General features: G+C 52.1%; 1 protein-coding gene and 1 long non-coding RNA gene across 5 annotated transcripts in view; one reads left to right on the top strand and one right to left on the bottom strand.

Annotated features, from left to right (window-relative positions):
- Positions 1 to 9,660: 9,660 nt before the first annotated feature.
- LOC142411064 (uncharacterized) lies at positions 9,661 to 19,149 on the bottom strand. 2 transcript variants are annotated; one of them, XR_012776099.1, is made up of 4 exons: positions 18,584 to 19,149; positions 17,330 to 18,288; positions 13,097 to 13,399; positions 9,661 to 11,557 (listed from the first exon to the last, which is right to left on the bottom strand). It is a non-coding gene; the product is annotated as an uncharacterized LOC142411064 (long non-coding RNA). The 2 variants fall into 2 exon arrangements; XR_012776098.1 differs by having other exon boundaries at positions 17,330 to 19,149.
- Positions 19,150 to 23,299: 4,150 nt separating this feature from the next.
- TCERG1L (transcription elongation regulator 1 like) overlaps positions 23,300 to 24,740 on the top strand; it is a 98,592-nt gene continuing 97,151 nt past the window's right edge. For all 3 annotated transcript variants that reach the window (XM_075504311.1, XM_075504312.1, XM_075504309.1), the window contains exon 1: positions 23,300 to 23,702. In XM_075504311.1, coding sequence (XP_075360426.1) covers positions 23,391 to 23,702 — 312 coding nt within the window. In that variant the 5' untranslated portion in view covers positions 23,300 to 23,390. The remainder of the gene's footprint in view (positions 23,703 to 24,740) is intronic.

Raw genomic sequence — 24,740 nt, forward strand, 5'->3', positions numbered from 1 at the left:
CACGTCAGCGTTTCCCCTCGCTGGCGAGCAGAGCGGCCTGTCCTGCGCAGGCTCCGCTTTCATCCCACGTTGCCACGCGCTAGTGCCGTGGGGCGTCTCGACGGCGGTGTGAAAAGAGATGAGCTGAGAGAAGAGACGTGAAAAGAGATGTGGCGGAGGGTCCTCCTGCACGGGAGCGGAAGGCTCAGGGGAGGGGTGGCTTCCACTTCCCTCGAAAGTTGCTTCGAAAGTTATCCAAGTCAAAGTATTTCTTGTGTTCCACCACCAGATGTGCATTTCTAAGATATGTGAGGATTTACAATGGATACTGGATCACTTTTAGTCACAAACTATATAAAATTGAATTTTTCACAGTGCTTCGATGCAGCAGTCCCAAGTGTATGTGCTGCTGGAGACTAATAGAAAACTCGCCTCTCTTATGGAGAATTCACTTCAATTTGAAACAGAGTTGTATTACTATTAGAACCGGTTTAATGTGAAGAGCCAACGCTTCTTCTAACAATGTAAGAGGCTTCAGCAGTGGAGCCGTAAGGTTGAACTGTTGCATTAACAGGATGAACTTGAGCAGATCATCCTGAGTGCTATCACACGGCATGTAGAGAATAACCAAGGGATCAAGCTCAGCCAGCATGGGTTCAGGAAAAGCAGGTCCTGCTTGACCAACCTGATCTCCTTCTATGACAAGGTGACCCACCTAGTGGATGAGGAAAAGGCTGTGCATGTTGTCTATCTAGACTTCAGTAAAGCCTTTGACATTGTTTCCTGCAGCATTCTCCTGGAGAAACTGGCTGCTCATGGCTTGGACGGGTGTACTCTTCACTGGGTAAAGAACTGGCTGGACGGCCGGGCCCAGAGAGTGGTGGTGAATGGAGTTTACTCCGGTTGGCGGCCGGTCACAAGCGGTGTTCCCCAGGGCTCGGTGTTGGGGCCAGTTCTGTTTAACATCTTTATCCATGATCTGGACGAAGGGATCGAGTGCACCCTCAGTAAGTTTGCAGAAGACACCAAGTTGTGCGGGAGTGTTGATCTGCTGGAGGGTAGGCAGGCTCTGCAGAGGGACCTGGACAGGCTGGATCGATGGGCTGGGGTGAATTGTATGAGGTTTAACAAGGCCAAGTGCTGGCTCCTGCACTTGGGTCACAGCAACCCCATGCAACGCTACAGGCTTGGGGAAGAGTGGCTGGAAAGCTGCCTGGCAGAGAAGGACCTGGGGGTGTTGGTTGACAGCCGCCTGAATATGAGCCAGCAGTGTGCCCAGGCGGCCAAGAAGGCCAATGGCATCCTGGCCTGTATCAGGAATGGTGTGGCCAGCAGGACTAGGGAAGTGATCGTCCCCTGTACTTGGCACTGGTGAGGCCGCACCTCGAATGCTGTGTTCAGTGCTGGGCCCCTCACTCCCAGAGAGACATTGAGGGGCTGGAGCGTGTCCAGAGAAGGGCAACGGAGCTGGGGAAGGGTCTGGAGCACAAGGCTGATGGGCAGCGGCTGAGGGACCTGGGGTTGTTGAGCCTGGAGAAAAGGAGGCTGAGGGGAGACCTCATCGCTCTCTACAGCTGCCTGAAAGGAGGGTGCAGAGAGGTGGGGTTGGTCTCTTCTCCCAGGTAACAAGCAATAGGACGAGAGGAAATGGCCTCAAGTTGCGCCAGGGGAGGTTTAGACTGGAGATTAGGGAATTTTTCTTCACGGAAAGGGTTGTCAAGCATTGGAACAGGCTGCCCAGGGCAGTGGTGGAATCGCCATCCCTGGAGGTATTTAAAGGACGTTTGGATGAGGTGCTTAGGGACATGGTGTAGTGGTGGGCTTGGCAGTGTTAGGTTTACGGTTGGACTTGATGATCTTAAAGGTCTTTTCCAACCTAAATGATTCTGTGACTCTGTGATTCAGAACGTTTCCCCGCGGAGGGGTGCTCCCCGCCGGGCGCCCTGCACGCGCGTGCGTCTGGAGGAGAAGGGCGGGAGCGGGGCCTCGCTGCCCGCGCGGAGCTGGGCTCTGGCCGGAGGCTTGCGCTGCTTCCCCGGGATTAGCAGCCAGCTCCAGCTCAGCCCCGGCAGCAGCTTCCAAGACAGGCTTGTCATCTGTTACGACTAGCAGTCTGATCGGATCTGATGATTTGGCAATTCTTTCTGGGAAGATCCCAACGCGAGCCTGTGCTGTTTAGGGTGACTACTTAGAAATGAGAGTAACATTTTTTTTTTATTGTTGTTATCAGTCTGGTATGGTGTAGTATTTTTTTCCTGCTTACAGCAGTGAGACAAGCTCTAAAAGAGAAACCACGTATAGTAACGTATTGCTAATAACTTCTTCACTTCAAAACAATTTGTCAGCTTGAAAAGACCCGTTACAGACCTGTGCAAACGTAGTGATCCGTGTTTGGAAAGCTGCTTCTGGAGCAGGGCAGCCTCTGAAACCAGGGTTTTGTTTTCCAGAGATTAACTGCTGACCCCCTTGAGCCAGTGAATTGTGTGACCGTGAGGACTTGAAACTTGCCTATTTTAAAATGTTGCCTTTTCCTTTGTTTTGTTCCTAAACCCCTCCCGGCCCCGCTGCAGAGCCTGCAGCCGTGGGGTGTGGGCGCACCCCGCTCCTCCCCAGCGCGACTGGGGGGTGCAGGGGGCGGGGGAGCTCGCCCTTCTCATATCTGGCAGATACCCTGCTCCTGTCTGGCAAATAAATACCCTGCTCCTGTCTGGCAAATAAATACCCTGCTCCTGTCCCTTCCACCGGCAGGGATACGGACTTGTTCTGGGCGGGTGGTCTGCTGGGGGCGAGCTCTTCTGGTCAGTCCCTCAGATCTGAGGCATCCAGATGTGCCTGGGTCACCAGGCAGAAAATGCTCCAAGGCCAGCTTCTGTGTGCGTGACCGTACCCGCGACACCAGAGGCAAACCCGAGACCTACCGTGCCTGGCGTGGAAGCCGGGGCAAGCACAAACTTGCATGTACTTGACCAAGAAAAGGAGATGGAGCAGCCCCAGACCCATTTGGCAGGGAGCAAAATAATGAGTTCCAGTCCCAAGGAAGCATTTGTTCATCTAAAGATCATGCTCTAAAACTAACTTACTTAGGCTCATACCCAAATTAAAGAATAGATGGTTTTCTTACTACTCATTTGGTAGCAAAAAACCAATACACTTGTTTTTATGTGTGTACTATGCTGGTACTCATATACAGAACCGTTTTTCTAGAGACCCAATACCAAATCACCACTCATAAGCCCTGTCCAAAGACAGAGGGTTGGGTCACAGTTATACAAACCGGATATGTCCTGCCCCTTTTAAAGTACTCTGTTCTATTTTCTTTTATGTTTGGGAAGCACGAACATTTGCCAAAGGAACAAAGACAGTTCTAGGGAAGCGAATGTCCCCTCGGGCTGCTTGGCTGTGGGGACTCGTGAGGCTCTGCTCCCGCAGAGGCGAGGGGAGAATAAATGCCGGGGCTCTGGCACGCCGGGATGCGCGGGCGATGCTGGCTTGTGTTCGGGCGTGCCGGTGCTCTCGGGTAGCTGTCGGTTATCTTGTCGTGCAGCCCTGGCCGGAGGGGCAGGTATTGGTCTCGGTGAATTGCCCCCAGTGCCTGCAGAGAAGCTTTAAGTGGGGCTCAGGCACTCTGGGTCAGTCTGTAAGCTGTAGCAGTTACAAGGGTAAACTGAAAACTTGATCTCTAAGTGCGTCAGAAGATCTACTTTATTTCAGGTTACGTCTGTGAGGTGAGAGCTGAAATCCTCACCCAAAGCCGGCAGGGCAATACAGACGGTAGTACTAACGAAGTTACAACACAGATGATGGGTAGAGAGTTTGGGAAGAGAGGGAGGACGGATATTTATTCACAGGCAGTAGTTGACTTGTAATGAGGAGGAACATCAAGCTCCTGGAGAAGTCTGCACGTTCTCACAGAAGGAGGACACGTGCTCCCTCATTTCCTTCCTTGTGTCACGCCAGATCAGGGCACAGGCTCCTTCCTTCCCTTTGAACTCTCTGTAAGGGATCTCGGGGCCTGGGCGTGGTAGCAGCCTAGTTTGCCATTTGAGAAACGCAGATAAAAGCCTCACTACTAAAAAGAGAGGAAGCCCTGGTGACTTCCCAGCCCTGTATGCAGAGCCCCCAGAAGGAACGGCGCGTCCACGGGGCTACGGAAATATCGCTGCTAATGCTCCAAGCACTATCGCGCTCATCGGCACCCCTCGTTTGGACATCAGCTCCGCAGCCGGAGAACAGTGCTCAACCTCAACGCCACGGCTTGACAATTTTATCTGATTACCGGAGTAAGTGGTGCATGCGAAAGAAAGCTGCCTAATGACAAAGCCCTGATATGAGGGATCTAGAGATTAATCAGGCACATCACTTTTTCTGTAGGAAACAGCCAATTTTTTTAAAATTGATGGCTTGGAAGGCTTTCTAGGAGATGAAAAAACCCCAAACTCGGCAGATTTGCTTGGCGTGTGAAGTGCGCGGAGGCAAGTTTGGAGGAGCAGAGTCAACTGGTGTAAAGCACAACGCCGACGCTGCGGGATGGCCCGTGGTGGGATCGTGGGATCGTCAGCCCTTGCTCTGCGGCCGGGCCGGGCTCTGGCCCCGCGTCGGTGCCCGCCGGGGCTGGCAGCGGGGCACCGGTGGCTCGGGAGCTCGCGGGAAATCCTCCTGCTCGCCTCCGTCCCGTGGGCTCGTGCTCGCCAGCACCCGCTTTGGGGAGCCACGAGAAATGCCACGTCTGCCCGCGACGGCCCGTCACAGCGCATCTCGCCGCTACAAAGCAAGTAGCGAAGAGAGAAAATTTTTTTAAGCCTGCTATTATTGGTATTCCACAAACAATAATAATGTAATCAGAGCGATCAAATCTTCAAGTACTGTCAAATTCTTTCTGGAAGATGAAAGCATGAAATGTTCTGTGCTTCTGGCAGTTTTTGCTACAGAAACTGAACAAACTGGAGAGTTTGATAATGCATTAATGCTACCGGTTTTAAGCCGAGCTGCGTGAAATGCTACATTTCCCTGCCACAGGATCAGTGGGGATTTTTTCTCGTCGTTTGGTGTGTTGGGGGTTTTCTCTCCCATTTCTGCACAATCACGCTCAGCTCTTACATAAAACCCTGTGTGCTCCCAGCATCGCCAGCTCATCTCCTGGTCCCGCTCAGGAGGGTCTGACCTTCACTAGGGACTGGGGAGGTAAAGAAACTGCCCCGAGTGTTAAAAACTCAGAGGAGATTCGAGGAACCAAACCCCGTTGTGGTTAAATGTTTGGGTGTCCGTAAAACTCCTAGAGAATGAAAAAGAGCCAGTTAAAAGACCCTGATCATTTCTTTGTCCAAACTGATACACACAAGACTTTCTATCTTTCCTAAGGTCTGTAATGTGGCGTAAGGGAAGGCGAAAATAAAATAAGGCCTCGGGGGTGCGGTGTGAGCTGGGCTGCGCTCTGGACTGGGCTGCTGAAATTCAAGATAAGAGGAGAGTCTGAAAGCAGTATCGCCGGGGGGATCGCAGACAGGGACATCTTTTCTGCTCAGACCAAAGGAAAAATAATTGACAGACAAACTAAAATAAGAAAGCGACGTAAGAGAGTAATAGCAAAATTCAGAGGGATTGCAGAGGAGCGTAAAAATAGCACTGACATTTTGAGAAATTTTTAAAAGATATGGGTAACTAAAATATTTGTTGAAGTGCTGCGATATTAAGTATCTACTACTCAGTTCAGGCTGCTCGGACGCAGGAGCTGGTTGGATGTACAAGTTGCATCGCTTGGTGATGCAGGACAGACGTGCCTGCGCTGCATCCCTCCTGGACGGAGACGGGTACCACCGCTTCTCTCGTCGCTGGGGACCTCAGCGAGGCTTCCGAAAGCCAAGGTGGTGCACGTCGACCTGGGCAGCGGGGCCGGTGCTCGGCGGCAAACCTCTGGCCAAGCCCTTGGCAGGGAGGACTCCGGCTCGCAGGCGGTGCTGACCCACGTTTGGCGCAGCTTGAGGGATGATGGGGCTGGGCGGTGATGGTTACCGGCTGGGGGGGGGGGGGGGAGGGGAGTACTTTGATTTATTTATTTTTAATTTGTTGGTGAAAGAGCTCCTTCGTTTCGCTCAGAGAAAACTTTCACCTATGGCAAGTGGCAGCTTCACTGGCAACATTCCACTTTCCCCGCCTGATGAGAAACTCGGCGTTCTGCTGGCTCCCTACCATAAATACGGAAGGATTTTTAACGGGAGAGCTTAGGAGAGGGCAGGCCACAAAGTTAATCATGTCGTTATCGAAGTGGATAAATAACTCTTTAGGAATGGCATTAAACTCTTATGGTCTGCTAACTGTATTATTAAAAAGGTTGGTCATATTGCTTAGAAATATTTGTATTTGGGCTTTTTTTCTTTAGAAAGTTACTGGGGAGTCCAGTTCAGCTCCTTGCACCAAGTCCACCCCTACCCCAGCATGGTCTAACAGGGCCGTTAGTATATTTATAGTTTTCAATATATAGTTTTCTCTGAAAGACCCCATGAAGAACTTGGGAAGGACTTAAAAAACCCCCCAACAACCAAACCCCAAACCCACGAAAGACTGTGATGAGCTCAGGGACCTTCCCCCCCATTTTTAAGAGGGATTACAAGAAGAGACACCCAGAACTCAATTGCCAAGAAGAAATGCTGTGGAAGACGTAATTGCTATCTACCAGCAGGACCCTCTTGAATTGATTACTTGTTCCCTTTAGGAGCTTGCTTGTCAGTTGAGCTTTGCTTTCATTAAAGTACTTTTTCTTTCAATTTTTGTCTGATCAAAAATACCCTAAAAAGAAATTTAGGGTTTTTTTTTCCCCTCCCTAGTAGAATAGCCCTACCAGCAGTTCCTTAGGCTATTTGTAAATTCAACAGAGCGGAGGAATTTTCTAATAAGAGAGGATTTCAGTCATTATTAGTCTCCCGTACAGCCCCAGCCCGAAGCAGACAGTTTTCCCCAGCTCTAGTTCTCCTTTTGGAGAAGAAAGGCCCACCACGTCTGCCATGATAACGTGTGTAGCTCTACTCCCTCATTCCTGGCTTTCTTCTAGGTATGGACATACTCAGAGGAAGCCTTTTCCCTGCTGAAAAGGAGAAAAAAAACCCCCTCTCTCTCTCTCACTCCTGCTGACCCCTGCACAAAAAATCGGGATTGCAGCCGGGGAGCAGGGACCGCTCTGCGGCCGCGCCAGGCACGGGGTTCTTTTTTTGGTTTGTAATGTAACAATTTTTACTCATCTTAAATTCGCAATCCTCAAGGTGTCTGGAGAATTAAACTGTTTTACAAGGTCAATCACAAGTCTTTACTGAGTAGTAATAGTGATTCAATTCTATTTTTTTTTAATGAGCAGTATCAAGATGGCTAGGTGTGTATTCCTACCAGAGACCTGTGTTAACTGATTTTTTTAAAGCTGCTTAGAAATTCTCCTCTCCGTCCCTATCTCTTTCCATCTTCCCATTTTCTTATGAAAATTGAAGATCATATCCATTTGTACATTAAAAATAACCATTCCTTTTCCTATAGGAGAAGAAAGTAGTAATTTGGGCTTCTGTCTCAATGACTTTTTCGTATGTATTTCTTTAAAACGTACTTGAATGTTTTCTAAGAGCTAATCTTACAAAAATAAAGTTAGGAAAGTGTCATTATGGATGGGTGAAATAACAAAGAGCATTATTACTTGAACGAAAGGAACTGATTTGAATGCAGTAATGATTAGTTTAATGATAATGATTAGCTAGAAATACTTTGGGCCAACACATTTTTTTAGGTAAGCTAGATGCATATTTATAATTTACAAAGTATAAATGGCACAGCAGAAGTAAGTGTTCGGAAGCAAAATAATAGACTCTGTGATATTGCTACCAAGACTTTAGAAACAAAAGTAGATGTGCTCCAAGGGAGGAGGAAGGATGTTACGGCAAAGCCTGGTTTTGGGGGGTTTTTTAAGAACTCCGATCAGGTCTATCAGAGGGGAAAAACACGTAGATTATTTTATGAAAGATGAAACAGCCAAATACCTTGCCTAATTGTATTAATAAACAAAGAAAAAAATATCCACTTGTAACCGTAACTAGTGAAAAATCATTGTTGGTGTATGGTTTTGAGATGAGAACCTACGGTGTTATTTTTAGAGCACTGTAATGGGTCCTTTTTTCCTTAACGCGTTACGACAGATAAGGAAAAAATAATAGGGAGTAAGAGAAATCAAGCATTCGGCTATTGCAGGAGTTACCACTGGCTATTACAATAAGTACAGCAGGTATTTATGGGCTCCAAGGTGTACGATGAGGGTTCCAGTCCCTCTGGTGACAGTCACCGGCCCAAAGCACCCTGTCACTTGGTCCTCTTTAGTCTCGCAAGGTCAGCTTAGGCGGTACGTGAGCTCTGTGCTTTCACATGGCTGAATTTCAGCCACCGCGAGCTCGCCGAGCGAGCGCAGAAGCTGTGTTAAGATGTCATGTCGTGAGATCTGCCAGTCCTGGAGCTGGTTCTTGCTTAGGAGATGGCTCTGCGGGTGATCTCAGAAACACGCTCGCGTTCAGTGCATCTTGCAACGCTACGTCTCCGGAGCGGTTTTGCTTCTTTCTGCACCTGACAGCTGACTTTGGCATCTGCAATGAATCCTTCTGCAAAAGAAGCCAAGTGAAGAAGGTTCTTGATGTCAGCTCGTAGCCCGTAGGAAAACTCATTAAGAGATGAGCCGCTCCACGGACCATTTTGAAAACAGAAGTTCTCGCACAAGGAAGATTATTATTCAACAAAATGATTTCTTCAAGCAGCAAACAAAATACGAACCGGGCTTGTGACATGAATGACATATGGCGAAGAAGTGTCAGTTGGGAATATCGCCTTAAAACAGCAAGCGCATCCGCCCCGGCTGGGGAGCGTGAGCTCTGCGTGGAGCCCTCCCTCCCCAGAGCACTGCACGGAGAGAAGAAAGAGGGGATCAGAGGGAGTCTCCGGCCGTAGCGATGGGAAGAAGGCAAGAGACAAAATAACGCTCGCCTCTGCCCTCCGGTATTTCCTTTTAACACTGGAGGTGTTGTCCTCTTCAGCTGAGCAAAACATAAATAAGTTATGACGCTGGTAATGCTCAGCCCAAAGACAGAAACGCACGGCTGAGAGAGATCTCTAGAGAGAAGAGAGCATGCATTTACCTACTGTGGGCAGAGATAAAATCAGTCCTTGAAGGGCTTTTTTGTTTTGGTTTTTTGGTTTTTTTTTTTTTTGTTTGGTTTTTATTTATTTATTTATTTTATTGACCGAAGTGTCAGGGAAATAAAGAGGGAAGATGAACCCCAAAGGCTAGCTGAAAAACAACAACAACAAAACAACCCCCAAAAGTGTGGAATCGCCCTCGCCATCTCGGAGGAGGAAAAACAGACCTGAAAACCAAAGTTAAAACCAGGCTGAGCAAATCTCTGAGGCAGGGAAGGAGAGGGGAGGGGGAGGCTGCCTGGCCGGGGCCCAGAGAAATACGGCAACGCTGGGGTACGGGAAGGTCTTCTACAGGCTGATCCTGAGTGACGGGAACTGTTTTTCGTATTTGCTACTCAAGCCAATGCCATGTAGTGGGATAATACACCGCTGGAAACTGCAAGCAAAAGTGTACACAAAACAAATTTTTTTTTCTAATTTGCCTATTAAAAAAAAAGTAAAAAAGAAACAATAAAATTATTCCATCACTTTCCATAACCTTTCTCAGTCTTTCCCTCTGGACTGCATTGAGCAATTTCTCTCCCTGCCTTGGGGGCCGTAAAGTCGTGCCCACCTGCATGCTGCTCTCTGCAAGCTGGTGGGAACATCAGCGGCATCTTTGAGCTGGAAACTCTTGTTTGGCTGTTTTACAAGATGATTTAACAATTTGTGGAGTTTTTAGCATAAGTTCCTTTGGAGCAACAACTTCTTACGAAATAAGAAAATAACCTTTTATAGTGTTTTCTGCAGTAATTTTAAAGGCTGAAAGCCACAGCTCAGTCGATGTTATTTACAACCTGTGTGAAATGGGGTGATCAATAATTCTCTCTCCCCTGAAAACGTTAGAAGCTGCTGGTGCGTCCTAATGAGCAGCTCCTCTGCATCCATCGCCGCTCGGCTTTATCAACGGTCGCTTGTTTTGTGCTGGACCGTATCCTAACACGGTGACTGCTCCCTGAGCCGGCAGGCACGGCCTCGGAGCTCGGGCTCCCCGTAGAAAGCAGGGAGCCATTGCGGCTCCCGAGCCCTGCGGCCGGTGGACCGAGCCCTGTGCTGTGCCTGTGGAAGAGATGCGAGCCCTGCAGGGACGGACCCAGGACTGGTGCGAGGAGCCCGCGGCGCCTGCCCTCGTGGGGCGAGGGACGCGGCTGGAAGCGGGAGCCGTCCTTCGCTCTCGGTGCACCGGTCTGCAGCGGCACGCGCCATTGCCTGCCTCGCCTGCTCCGCACCAGGGCTGGGAACCGGATCCGGGAGCTGTCGGACCCTCCCCAGCACCTCTCCCTCCTCCCGCTCCCCGGGGCTCCTCACCGGAGGCGGGGAACCCGCAGGCTGCTGTGCGTTGCGTTGTCGCTCTGAGCTGCACGCCCCAAGTACGGGGGGATGCTCTGATCCCTTCAGGGGATGGGTACAACCGCTCCGCTGAGACGGTGGCTGCCCAAGGCAGCAGGACCGAGTCCTACCCCCGAAACCAAACTGTGAGATGTAACCGGTATCTGCTCACGGTGTACTGGCATCTGCTTGCCATGTAATAGCTGGGAGCTTAGCGCTTACCGGAGAAGCTCGGACTGGGTTTTGTTCTTGGCCAGAGGACTTCCAGGCGCCGGAGGTTTCTGGCAGACCGCAGACCCCGCTTCTCCTCTCGGGCTCGAGCGCTGCCGCGCGCAGCAGCACTGCCTGCTCGGGGCACGGCAGCACGCGCCCAGCTGGGAGGCAGGGACTGTAACGCCAGGGTTTGTGTTTAGAGTGGTTTTGTGTTCTAATTCCCAAGTGAATAGCTGAGCACTTCAGTATGTGTGAAAACCAGCCATCTTTCATCCAGCCCTACGCCGTTTCCCGAGGAAGGTGGCCGTGCCGCTGCGAGGCGATCCCTGCCCTGCTCGCCAGCCCATCGGCGACGGCAGGGAAAGCTCACGGCACGGGGGGAGGTGAAATGCAGCCCCCAGCCCTGCTCGTAGGCTTGCCAGTCACCGTCCTGAATCGCAGGAGAAGGGACTGGGGGTGGAATAAATGGCCTAAGCCAACAGCCAACTGCGAAATAAAATCATCCCAGAAATGGGTAATTAGGCGGTGAGCAAAAGTAGGCGCAATAAGGAGGGACCAGGAGAGCTCTGTCCTGGAAGCGCTGCGAAACGCTCTTCTGGGAGCGGAGCAGAACCCATTACAGCTGAGTGACTGACGAACGATACTGGGGGATTTAATGTTGGGGAAATTAAAGCTGAAGGTTTCCAGATGGAATAATTAGTTCTTGGTACATTTTTTTTTGTAACTTGACACTGATATTTCCACATTTGGTTCTCAAAATGGTTTTGGAGAGAAGTATGTGATCCGGTATGCTGTCTCCACCACTGAATCCAGAATAATAGTGATGGTTTTTAAGAGCAATAATCTGGGAAGAGAAATAATTAGGTAAGGAAAGTGTATTAAAGTTCCTACAAAGAGGATAAAGCTCATAAAAATGAAATTGCTCAGCTGATAAAGTGAAGTTTTAAACTTGCAACGAGCTTTGACATAACCGTGTTCACATGGGGAGGTAAAACACCTAATTAAGAAGCTAAAACCATGTATTTGTACCTTGGAATAACGTGTAAAAAGTAGCGGTAGTAATGATTTTCCACCTTCTGCGGAGCCCAAAGTGCCCACGACTCACCCTCCCTCCCCTCATGTATTTTAAATAACCTGAGTTCAGTGTAACCAACTGTCTCATAACGCTGCAATAAGCCCTTCTAAGCAATTTGTGAAAATAGCGTGTGGGCTGATGATAATTAGGTGCCTCAGGAAAAGTCTGTCCTTGGCATGAAACATTACCGTCTCTTCCCCAACTGATCTGCTGCATGTTGTGTGCAACAGTAGTGTGGTGGGTGGGTGCAGCACCTTTCAAGCACTCCCACTCTGCATCCAGCACGTTGCTGTGGGGCATCACGCCTGCAGCCAGCAGCCTCCTCCCTGCCTGGTGGATGACATGACCATCCTTCGAGGACCAGCAGTCGCTGTGCGTGCTGGAAACGGCAGCTCCGAGACAGAAAATTGTGTCCTGTGGGCAGTTTTGAAGACTTTCTACGAGACACGATGAGATGACTGTTTCCAGCCCACTGCAAAGCTGACCGCGCTTCTTGTTGTTCTCAATGTTGCCCGCATTTCAGAGCTGTTCCTATTGTTCCCATTATTTCTAAGGTTCACCACTGAGCTTCAATAAAGCAGGCTTCAGGAAGGGCCTTGCGACTCTCAGATAAACTCTGGGGCTGTTCTGCTGCCTGATGTCTTATCAGTTAATGCAGTGTCGCTCCCGTGTCTTTTCTGCGAAACTGATCTCTTCTAAACTGGAGATTAAGCAGTAACAAATGTTTGTTTAGGACTGTAAGAACTGATACGAAGACTCCTCTTCTTCCAACTTCCATGCAAACCACAGTGTTAAAATGCTGAGTGGTCTACAGCAGCGAGAAGAGGACAATTTTTTATCCCCCCAGGTGAAATGCAACTCGCTTTTGAGAGCAAATAAACAAGTTGCTGAGTATGTGGCAGACTTTTGCTGGACTGTGGTATCTTCTGCCCACCCTGCTAGTGCTACGGGGCGTGCAGATTTGATTACTGCTCCTTCACCTTTTATTGATAAACTATCTACTAGTGGGCACCAAAAAAATTTGAATCTTTATACTATAAACCCTACTGTTAGTCTTTCTACAAGGCAGTTCATCTGACTACCCATCAAGTATCTCTTTGGAGTAGTAGGTAGATGTGAGATGGCACCATCTGTTGTTTGTTGTTTTGGAATCCACAGCTTTTTGACTAGCTAGATGTTATGAGCTTATCACATACATATTTTGCTGAAATTCATGAAACAGTTAATTTCTAAGCAAGTTATTGTGAGTGAATTCATTGATCTGACTTCACTGAGAACCTGGAATGCTCAAAATTTCTTCCTACCTACCTGAAATGCATGTGAGACACGGTGATGCAGAGGACCAGATCTCCAGGCTTTCAGTGATGGCTGAAGAATGTAAATCAGGAAAGCATCCCTCTTTTGAAAAGTTAAAAATAAAACACCCCTACTGATTCTCTTCTGGGGCGTACCAGCTGCAATCCAACATCTTCTCTTCAAACCCTCAACGCTAAGCATGTGCCTCAGTATTTTGGAGGACTAAGAAGGTGCAAATCTGATTCTGAGAAGTCTACCTTTCTGCAATACGTCTCCTCTGAGATCCACAGGTTCTTTCCAGACAATCTGTAGGCTCTGAAAGACAGGAGGAAATAATGAAATGTGTCTCTTTCTGGTTGTGGTCAGCAATGCCTACCAGGAGTATCTCCTAAGGAAAGCCCCTAGGGCCCTTCTGGGACATGTGGACCAGCGCTGGGTCAGCACACTTGCCTCAGCAATGCTTGCACTTGGGAGGGTGACCATACATGGCTGGGAGGGAGCTCCCCCCTCATATCCATCCCCGGACATCCAGGAGAAGCTCCCTTCCCTTCACGTAATGCTTTGCCGAAAGCAGCTCCTGCACTTCTAAATTTCACAGACTGACTCGTGGTGCCCGAGGGCGGCATCGCTGCCCTGGCTGCATTGCCCAATTCCAGGTGCGTACTGAGGATTCCTCTCTTACGGGTTTTAGCCATCCTCACCTGATCTGTCTGGATGTAGAGGGGAGACGGGTGGATGCATCTATGGATTGCTTGGTCCCAAACTAGCCTGGAAACTTTTTGGAGATTTTAAAGGAAGGCCCAGGTCCAAGTGAGTTGAGTGCTCTGGGACAAGGGGTGACCAGAGGTAGGTGTCTTTATCCTAGGGGATTTTTATCCTTCTGCCACTGTGGGGTGGAACTGGGAACGGCTACCAAAGAAGGTTAAAATTAGACCAGAGACGTATTCCATCTGACTAGTGTGCTGCTTTTGGCTGGGCTTGAGTTCATTTCCTTCACAGTAGCTGGTATGGGGCTGTGTTTTGGATTTGTGCTGGAAACAGTGTTGGTGACCCAGGGATGGTTTCGTTCCTGCTGAGCAGTGCTTACACACAGTCAAGGCCTGTTCTGCTCCTCACCCCACCCCACCAGCGAGTGGCTGGGGGGCACAAGGAGCTGGGAGGGGACACAACTGACCCCAACTGGCCAAAGGGCTATTCCATACCATATGGCGTCATGCTCAGCATATAAAGCTGGGGGAGAAGAAGGAAGGGGGGGATGTTGGGAGCGATGGCGTTTGTCTTCCCAAGTCCCCGTTAGGCGTGATGGAGCCCTGCTTTCCTGGAGATGGCTGAACACCGGCCTGCCCATGGGAAGGGGTGAAGGAATTCCTTCTTTTGCTTTGCTTGCATGCGTGGCTTTTGCTTTCCCTATGAAACTGTCTTCATCTCAGCCCTCGAGTTTTCTCACTTTTACCCTTCCGATTCTCTCTCCCATCCCACCCGGGGGAGTGAGCGAGCGGCTGGGTGGGCTGAGTTGCCGGCTGGGGTAAAGCCACAACAGTCCTTTTTGGCACCCAACGTGGGGCTCGAAGGGTTTGAGATAACGACAGGTTTGACTGCAATGTGCTAGATCGAATTTATAGCTGTTATTGCCGTTTAGCTATTAATCGGCAGGCTCCTGTGCTTGCCCTGGGGCTGGCTTGCCTCACTGTACATTAGAGTCTGGTGCTCGTCAGCGGCTGCTTTTTGCTTTCGCTGCTTGCCGTGCTGCTGTGCTGCTGATCACCTCACTCTGCTGTGCCTGGGAACATTGGGATAACAGCGATGGCCATGCGCCGGGGCTGGCCGATGGCCCTGCGCCGGGGCTGGCCGATGGCCCGGGCATTGCTGCTGCTTCTGTGCTGCTGCACTGGATGGGCTGGAACTCCGGTGTGCACTGGAGCCGAAGGGACTGCGACCTGTGGATGAGTCCACGTGGGAGCAGGACACCCCAAAGCATCTGTGGCCGTGGATGAGTCCACACCAGAGCAAGTACATCTCGAAGGGTCTGTGGCCATGGTTATGTCTGTGCCGCAGCAGGTATACCTCTGAAGGGATTGTGGCCCAAGGATAAGTCCACACTGGAGAAGGTGCACCTCGAAGCCACTGTGGCTGTGGATCAGTCCGTGCTGCAGCAGGTACACCCCTGGAGAGACTGGGGCTCACAGGTGAGGCTCCGCTTGGAGCAGGTACTCCCCTAAGGGACCGCAGTCTGTGGGTAAGTCCAAGCCAGAGCAGGGGCAAGGGGAGGAGTTCATCGCAATGTTAAACGCGATGTTCTTGTCCAAAGGGAGTGGAGATTGTAATGCAAATACCTTTAAATTGTTGTAACCTGGGATTTGAGTTGCATGTTATGGGAATTACTATAGCAGGAACCACCTGAACCAAGGGAGGAGAAGCCTTACAAGAAGCCGTGCCAGCGCAGCAGTGACCCGACCTGAGCTGGCTTTGGTGCCCAGCAACTCAATGCAACACACCACCTCTCCTGGCCTGAGTGACCACCGTAAGTGATGGAGCCCAAAGTCATGGACTAAATGAACTCAGTGGACATTTTGTGGGCATTTGTGGTCATTTTAAAGACATTTTAGAGGGGTGGTCCATTGACTAAGGGAATGATATCTGTGTATTGTATCAAAGGATGGGAAGGGCGGTGGTGGTTAATGAGGATGTCTTGGGTACTGTAGGACCTGAGCATGATGTAAATGGTATGGAATAAGCTGTGGAGAACATGCTGGTTTTGCCTGGGCTAGAGTTAATTTTCTTCACAGTAGCTGGTATGGGGCTGTGTTTTGGATTTGTGCTGGAAACAGTGTTGGTGACCCAGGGATGGTTTCGTTCCTGCTGAGCAGTGCTTACACACAGTCAAGGCCTGTTCTGCTCCTCACCCCACCCCACCAGCGAGTGGCTGGGGGGCACAAGGAGCTGGGAGGGGACACGGCTGGGACAGCTGACCCCAGTGACCAAAGGGACATCCCACACCACATGGCGTCATGCTCAGCATATAAAGCGGGGGAAGAAGGAGGAAGGGGGGGACGTTGGGAGTGATGGCGTTTGTCTTCCCAAGTCCCCGTTAGGCGTGATGGAGCCCTGCTGTCCTGGAGATGGCTGAACACCCGCCTGCCCATGGGAAGGGGTGAAGGAATTCCTTCTTTTGCTTTGCTTGGCTTGCGTGCGTGGCTTTTGCTTTCCCTATGAAACTGTCTTCATCTTAGCCCACGAGTTTTCTCACTTTTACCCTTCCGATTCTCTCCCCCATCCCACCCGGGGGAGTGAGCGAGCGGCTGGGTGGGCTGAGTTGCCGGCTGGGGTTAAACCACGAGACTAGTTAAAAAGCAAATCTTGCCTCAAATGACTGTGCTCTTTACTCTTCAATTCAAAAGGGAAACGTTTCCTGCGACTTAGTCTCTTGCGTGAGCATACAAAATATGCCAATTTTTATATTTCTCTTGGTTTGAACGCCTTTCTGTTTCTTTTCATAGCTGCCTGAATTGATGTTCCTATATGCAAAACCCTGCAGAGCTTTACTCTGGACTATGCATTAGTTGTTCTGTTTTTAAAGGGAAAAAAAAGGCATGTTTGACTTCTGCATCCAACACGATTAGAATAAATTTAGGATTTTAGTGAATAGGTTTAGCTGTCTCAGCAGTCCTGGCAGGAGATGTTTGCCTGTCCCCTCCATGCTCCTGCTTTCAGTTGACCATGCAACTGAAGGGCAGTGGTCTCTCATTTGTTTTCCCTTCCTAAATAACCAGAGTTTGAAATTTTGGTATCAATAACTCCAGCTTTGTATAAAAAACCCTTAAGAATATTGTATAAGAAATTGGAAAACAAATTGATGGAGGTATAATGGAAAAGAAATTCATATTTTACAGCTTAACTTGCCACTTAATCATCTTTGTGCAATCATGTCCTTCTCTGACAGCTGCTCAAAGTGCCATTGGGTTAATCTAGCACCCAGCAAGGTGAAGATTAGCCATCATCTCCTGGTGGGACCACCAGGAAACCTGAAGGCTGGCAAGTTTGAAGACAGAGTGAAAAAGGAACAAATGGCTAACTCAGAACTGGAAAAGTGTCAATGGCAGAGCAGCTCCAGAAGTCACCAGCAGCATTATGAGGACTCGGTTCATTCACACCAGCAGAAGGTGTTGATGTCTGCTGGGGCAGGCTGGGGATGGAGGAGTGCTTCTCCACCCATTTCCCCACCTGGAGATGACTTTTGGCGCTCACCTTTTTGTAAGCTGCAAAGCAGCCGCGCTCCCAGGCTGGCGGAGGGCTGTGCTGACCTGCAGGACAGTCCCCGCGGTGACAGGACCATCTGCAAAGCCTCAGCTGCTCTGCCAGGTCTCCAGGCCATGGCCAAGTCCTGCTGTCTGCTCCTCTGCCACTCATCCTCACACCGGCTCATTTCAGTATCTATAACCTCTTACTCCGGGGCTTGTCAAGCAGGGAGATCCCTTCATTTAGATGATCTGTTTGTAGTTTCCTGAAGTGTCTCCCCTTGTTTAACCACTCTTCTCTGCTCTTTGACTTTCTGATTCTCCTTGTCTGTCTCCTGTTGCAGTTCAGGGTCTCTGTGTCCTCCTCAGCAGTGTCGGTCTGACGGCCCGACCGTTTGCCATGGGTCACCTCCTGCCAGAGAGCTGGGGAGGCCTCCCGGGGAGCCCGGTGTCTCAAGGCAATTCTCATCATCCCCAGAGACTGGCAAAGGGCTCCTAGGAAGGCCGAAGTTACGAATCATGCATGTTTTCCTGCAGTGATTTTCATTGCACGGAAGCTACTATGCATTTTTGAGTCCCATTTCTGTGATTTCTCTTAATGGGGTTGAAATGGGGCTCACGGAAATCAATGGAATAGAGCAAAAATCAGATCAGAGATTGGTTATTTCACATTACCGGAAAAAACAAAAGGTCATTTTACTTCAGGATTTTTCGTTTGATGTCTTTGCCTTGGAGACTCTGGTCAGGGGAGGATGGACTTGTGCCCTGAGGAGCGGTGGAATCCGTTCCGCCATCTACCACTCGCACGTACTGCGTAGCTCCTCCTCGGCACAGGCATTGGCAGCTAAATCACACAACGACCTGACTGGTTTCGGCATCAGGGTTTAATCCCTCTATCCAGGTTTAGAGGGACTACTGCTTGGTAGCCACCATTTCCAAAAAGGGGGATTTTTCAAAGCTTCAGATGAGCTGCACAGGAGAATAAAAATAGCATCTGTGATTCTGCTAGCTAGAATAAAAGACGCAGGAACAATCAATCCTCATGCTGCAGACTATAAGCTGATCGCTAGCTGGACTCAAGCTCATTTCCCTTCGTAGTGTGGTATCGCACAATTAGGTGCATAGTGGGTTTATTTGATATGTTTCTGAAATATCTGCTATTTGCCGCTGTTGGAAACAAATGACTAATGCAGCAGATAAGGATTAACCCAAGGGACGGACTATTAGTCTGTGTTGTTATGAGAAAACGCAACAGAATAATCACCTAGCCAGGTCATCTGTTTGGCCGGATATTTTGACAGCTCTGCTTGGGAAGAAATAAGAGCTCCTCAGATGGGGTTCCTGATGGCCGCACCGCTGTGAAGGAGTGAATCCGGTGGGTTAGTACCTCAAAAGAAAAACCTGCTTGTGTTCACGCTTGCTTTCTCACGCAGCACAAGATGGCCAAAGATGGCAGAGGAGATTCCCCCTGCTCGCTCCAGCCCCTCCGCTCGCTACGAAAGGAGCACTTTAACCCGAGAGGCAGAGGCTGGCAAAGATAGCTGCTAACCTCATTCCCTGGGACTCCGAGCTCCGATAGCACAGGGAAGCAAGGAGGAATTTATTTATTAGGAATTTGCTGAAGGAAGTAATTCTGCTGAGAATTCTGGTCAGTGCTATCATCTGCAGGCAACTTCAGCACGTTCAAATATACATGGCTACAAATATATCTGCATAGAGGGGGTTCTACATAATGCCTTCTGGATCATGGTACAGGATACTCCTCTGTTCATGTGTGTCATACCAAATTAAATTTATCCCTATGGACGGCTACCGGGCTCCAATGGAGAGTTACATCACCTATTCTGTAAAACAGTTTGGTCATCACCTGATATTGTCTCACAAGGCAACCTTGGCATGAAGACAAGTGGTTAATAATGTCCTCAGTAAGAAGAGTCTGTAATTTAGACATTAATGAAAGGGATCACTTTTTGATTGTTTAGACCCATTTTTCAGACTTAAAAATGAAGATGATGGGTCTAAACCTTTTATTCCAGTGCTAAATTGGCTTTTTGGCTACCTAAAGTACACTTTGTGGCATTTGAGGGCTAACGTGCGCACCAGATGTGAGACTGATTAACTGTCTCGGGTGACTTTCTTTTCCCCAAAGCCCTTCCAAGTTGAAGTTGGAATAACTGAAAAAAGTTATGCCCCAAAGAATTCTCTTTTCTTTCACCATGGCCTTTCTATTAACTCTCCCTTTTGTCATGAAAGGTGAAAAGTAAACCCCCTTTGCTGACATGTGAGTTTTTTCCAGCTCGGTTATAGCCCCGAGACCGTAGGGGATGCGCTGCGCTGGCCTCGTGGCAGGGAGCCGTGCCTGGGTGGCTCCCGCGCCCGTTCCCCGACCTGCGCTGGAGGAGACCCCAGCCCTTCTGTGTCCCTTCCTCACCCTTAGAAAACTCTTCCAGGGCCTAAACTACATTTTTCTTGCTACCATTTAGGACTGCTGCTTCGTGTTCTATCCACCAGGAGCATGAAAAACCGATTAAACCCTTCTTCTTGTCAGCAACCCTTGTGCGTATTTATGGGTTATTACCACGTCTCTGCTCCCCCCAATTCCTTCCATTCTTTAGCCCCAGCAGCCCACCGGCATCTCCAGCCCACCAGCACCGCTGTCAGGAATTTCACCCAGCACTGAGGAGAGACTCCTTGAGTCAGCTAATCCTGTAGCTGGGGTGACTGGAAGGGACCGTTGCTGAAATGACAAGTGGGTTACCGTACCATCCTCTCAGTGATATATGCCATTTCAAGCACATCAGGTTTTAATGTGACCGTAAATGCCCCCTTGGTTCACAGGAAAGTGTAACAAGCCGTCAGCAGAGGAAGAATACCATTGCCACGGGCGCTGGGAATAAGCTCCACGAGGAACTGGGGAACTACCCAGACCCGTGTTACTTCTCACTCGAACGCAAGGAGATCCCTCCGGCGCTTCCGTCACGGAAATCGCTGCAAGGGTTGGGCAGGGGGAAGACGCGAGTTCAGGGCAGCCCCCGACCGGGACGAAGCAAGCTACTGCGTATGTTTTGGAGAGTGAAGCAGCAGCTGGTGGTGAACAGCATTAGGGATGCCGCTTCAGTCTTGAGGGGAGGCCGCCCCATGCTCTGAAGATGAACACGATGCAGATCCCGTGCGTGAGAGCATGGGAAGCAAGTCCAGAACGTGAAAACGTTCTCTGAACCCTTTCACTTTGTAAAGCGGGGCTTCAGAGCCAGCGAGTGCCCGGCCGTCACCCGGCGCTCTGCGGGGGTGAGCGGAGTCTGTGCTCTGCCTCCAGGCACCGCAGCTGGGGGCTTCTTCCCAGTAATGGCAATCGCTGCCGGAACGCTCGCTGCAGGCCTGGCTTCGTCTCCGCGCTGACGCTGGACTTGGCATCACTGCCACTCTCTGGGCTGGCCGGGAAAAGCACAGCCCCGTCAGCGTACGTCGCCTGTTTCTGGTGGGTGATGCAGCCCCTCGCTCCTGCCGTCACCCCTCGCTCCTGCCGTCACCCCTCGCTCCTGCCGTCACCTCTCATCCCTGCCATCACCCCCTCACTCCTGCCGTCACCCCTCATCCCTGCCATCACCCCTCGCTCCTGCCGTCACCCCTCGCTCCTGCCGTCACCCCTCCCCTGCCGGGCTGCAGCGTGGGAGCACGGAGCTTGGACCACGACGAGCCTCTTGTGTATGGGCTCGTCATCAACCTGCCGCACAAACAGCCTGGGAAACACCCAAACCTTCCCCAGCTCCAGGGAGGAAGGCAACAATAATTTTGTTACTATTATTTTAAAGTGTAGGAAAAGGAAGCCTAAGCAAAAAGCAGCTGATGCTTGCGTGCGCATCCTTCGGCCAGGTGACAACGTGTCTGTCTGTCAGAGGAGAAACTCTCCTCCGAGCCCCGCTGACCCGAGGGAGCGGGGACTTTCTGAAGCCACATTACATACACAGACTTTCCCATCTAATATTCACAGAATATCTCAGGTTGGAAGGGACCCAGAAGGATCATCGAGTCCAACTCCCTGCTCCTCGCAGGACTGCCCAACGCTGAACTGTATGACTAAGAGCATCGACCGGATGCTAAAGAGGTTGCGGAACTTCTTCGAATTCTCTTTCACCCGTTTTCCTCCCAAAAAGAAATCTTCAGCCGCTAATAAAATGTTCTATTTTGCTGTTATTTTCCGTATATTGTAGATGAACTATCGCATTTAAAATAGGACCACTGCACTTCATAGGAAACAACCTTTTTCCTCTTTTTGTTGTTGTTGTCTTTGTGTTTCTGTTTCTCTGTCCACTTACAATTACCAGGAAGTGATTTTTGAGTTTTACAAATAGCCAAGCACTAAAACATTTAGCAGTGATCTTCTCTTTATCTGATTTCTGTCACTTTGTAGATTACTCAAGCCTGTATTTCCCAGTATCTCTCCGAGGGTAATTGTAAGCAGTGTATTTCCCGTGTTTATCCACAGACCATCATAATTTCATTTCAAAACTTCTTGGGAATTACCTTTACGCAGCTTATTCACTGCCACCGGAGATCCAGTTCCCTTGCAGACCAAATAAAATTAGAGACGCTGAGGAGAAAAATTAATTTCTGAGACCTTTGACTTCCGTGCAGTTTTAAGCAGCCCCTGGTGTGCCTGCGTCCAGCTGCGGGATCCCGACGCAGGAAGATTTCCACTGCGCTCCCACGCTCCGGGACTGCGGTGATTTACAAACTCGGGGCCCGTGCAGCCGGATATTTGCCTTTTCTCACCGCGCAGCGCTTGCCCTGCTGCTGCGATGGAGAGCCGGAGCAGCGCCGGTGGTTCGGCCAGGAAATGTAAGCAAAGATTTTAAACCGTACAGTTGAAGCGTTCGTATGTTCTGTGAACTCAGGCCCAGCCCATTTTACTGTTATTCGTTCCTTTAATTTTTTGCTGGAGAGGCTGGAAGCCGTGATGCCGTCAGCAGCTAGAAGAGGCTTGCTCAGCTCCTCTCTCCTCGGAGCCATGGAAAGCAGGGAGGAGACGGGAGGAGAAACAAGCCCACATGTTGCAAGCAAACAAGTTGTTCACGCCGGGGCTGCCGGACCCGGGCCAGAGAAGGGAGCTGCTCTCAGGCGCTCGCAGAGGTCGGCGCTGCTTTTCCTCAAACCGTTACACGAACAGGACGACGCGCTCCTCGCGGCTACCGGTTACCCGGCACCCAGCGCCAAAGGCTTCATTTTTACCGAGGAGCTACCAACGGCCTCTTCGGCGGCCTGGCGGAAGCGGCCGGCGTGCGGTGGTGGCTGCCGGCCGGCGGGACTCTTCCCCGCGCCTCGGCAGCGGCCCCCACGGAGGTCAGCGCCGCGCTGGGCACCTGCTTCCCGAGGGCCTTCCCGCGGCAGCGGCCAGGGCCGCGGGGTCGCTTCCCTGGGCGCGCCAGCCAACGCGTGTTACGCGGATTTTGCTTCTGTGGCAGACAGGAGAAGGGGCTCGTTCGAGGGGGTCCGTGGGATACTGGGGCCTGCTGCGGCCCCCCGAGAGAAGCCCTCGCCCTTCGGGCCGCAGGCGCGGCCCGGGGAAGGCGGGAGGCGGCCGAGGCGCGGTGCCCGGCCCGGCAGCGCTGGCCACGCCGCCGCCTGCTCGACGCCCGCCCCGCCCCCTCCTCCCCCGCCCCCCCCCCCCCCGAGTCCCGCGGGGAGCCGGCATTCACCCCCAGGCAGGAGAGGTGTTTCCCCGCAGCGGAGGAAGCCCTGCGCCGGCCGGCGCTGGTGAAAACCCTCAGCGCCACACGGTGCCGAAAAGCCGCCTTCTCCCGCCCCGAGGAGCGCGGCAGCGGCAGCACCGCTCCGGCGGGGTGGGGGATGGGGGGGGCCGGCCCCGCGGCCCGGCCGGGCCCGCTACCGGCTGCCCCCCGGGGCGGCCCCGGCGCGGCCCCCGCCCTCCCTCGCTCCCGCCCCCCTCGCTCCCCTCCCCGCGCGGGCGGAGCCTGCCGGCGCGCCCCGCCGCGAAGTGGAGTTTCACTCGGCGGCGGCGCCGGTGCGGAGCGTGGGGCGGCCCGGCTCCGCCGCGCCCCGTGCCATGCAGGATGCTGCCGGCTCCCGCAGCCAAGCGGCCGCCGCCCCTGCTCTGGCCCCCCGCCGCCGAGCCCCCGCCGCCCCCCTGGGCCTGGGTGGTCCCGGCCGCCGCGGGGCTCGTCAGGGTCGGCGGCGGCGGCGCCGCCGGGGCTCCCCCCCCGCCCCCGCCGCCGCCGCTGCTGCTGCCGGCGCCGCCGCCGCCCGCGCCGCCCCCCCCCGCCGCCCTGCTGCGGGCCGGCCCGGGCTGGCGCGTCCCCTGCGAGCCGCTCCTGCCGCTGCTCGCCGCCGCCGACCAGCACGCCGCCGCGCTCCTCCACGGGCAGGTAAGGGCGGCTGGGAGCGGGCGGGGCCCGCCGCGGGGGCACAAGTTTCCCGTCGCCGCTGTCCGGAGCCCCTCGCCAGCCCCGGGGACGGAGCCTCCGGCCGCCGCCCGGCCGTGGGAGCGGGGGACAGCGGCGGGACAGGCGCCCCGGGAGGCGCGGGCGGTGCCGCGGGCTCTGCCCGGGGGGGCTGGCTCTGTCCCGGGGGGCTCTGTCCCGGGGGGCTCTGCCCGGGGGGCTCTGCCCGGGGGGCTGGCTCTGTCCCGGGGGGCTCTGCCCGGGGGCTCTGCCCGCCGCCCGAGCGCGGAGCCGGGGGGGCGGCGGTGCGCGGCTCCGCTGCCCGCTGCGGTGCCGGGCGGCCGGCGGGTGAGGTGCGGCGTGCGGCGGAGCGCGGCGCCGGCAGCGGGCTCGGGAACCGGCGGCGTCTTCCCCGGGAAGAGAAGGGCCGGGGGGGGGGGGGGTGGGGGGGGGGGGGCTGCCGGCCTCGCCAGCCGCGCTCGTCTCCGTCATCCGGTATCGGCTGTTGCAGGACGCGCTGTCTGCACACCGAGGCCGGGAAGGAGGAGGGACGGTCAGAGGGAGCGCCAGGTGTTTTGGTTTTTGGAATATTCATAAAGACTAAAGTTTTGAGTCATGTCGGTTGAAGCAATCTGTCTCGGCGGTGCTTTCCCCGATGAATATCTCAATTGGTCGTTGCTGTCATAAGGCTGCTTGAAATAATAAAGCGGTTCGGCCGGGGTGTTTGCCCTGTGACTGCGGAGATTTTGGAAGCCCTACTCGTAGTTTTGCCTCGTCTTTATATTTTTTACTAGGTAGAAGTAAAAATAGAGATGTGAGCGCTGTAGTATCCGCTCGATTTCATGTGAAGATTTCCAACCTTTTCGAGCACGAGCGTCTCTGGTGGTTTGGGAGCAGAGTGAGTGGGAGGGAGAAAATAGGTAGTGCTGGGTCTAATGAAAAAGGAACATCAATTATTCCCCGGGGTGAGCCCACTTAAATAAACTGCAGAGGTGGTTTTACTGTGGGAACCCATTTGCCAAA

The sequence above is a fragment of the Mycteria americana genome, chromosome 6, assembly GCF_035582795.1.
Source record: "Mycteria americana isolate JAX WOST 10 ecotype Jacksonville Zoo and Gardens chromosome 6, USCA_MyAme_1.0, whole genome shotgun sequence".
Taxonomy (NCBI): Eukaryota; Metazoa; Chordata; class Aves; order Ciconiiformes; family Ciconiidae; genus Mycteria; species Mycteria americana.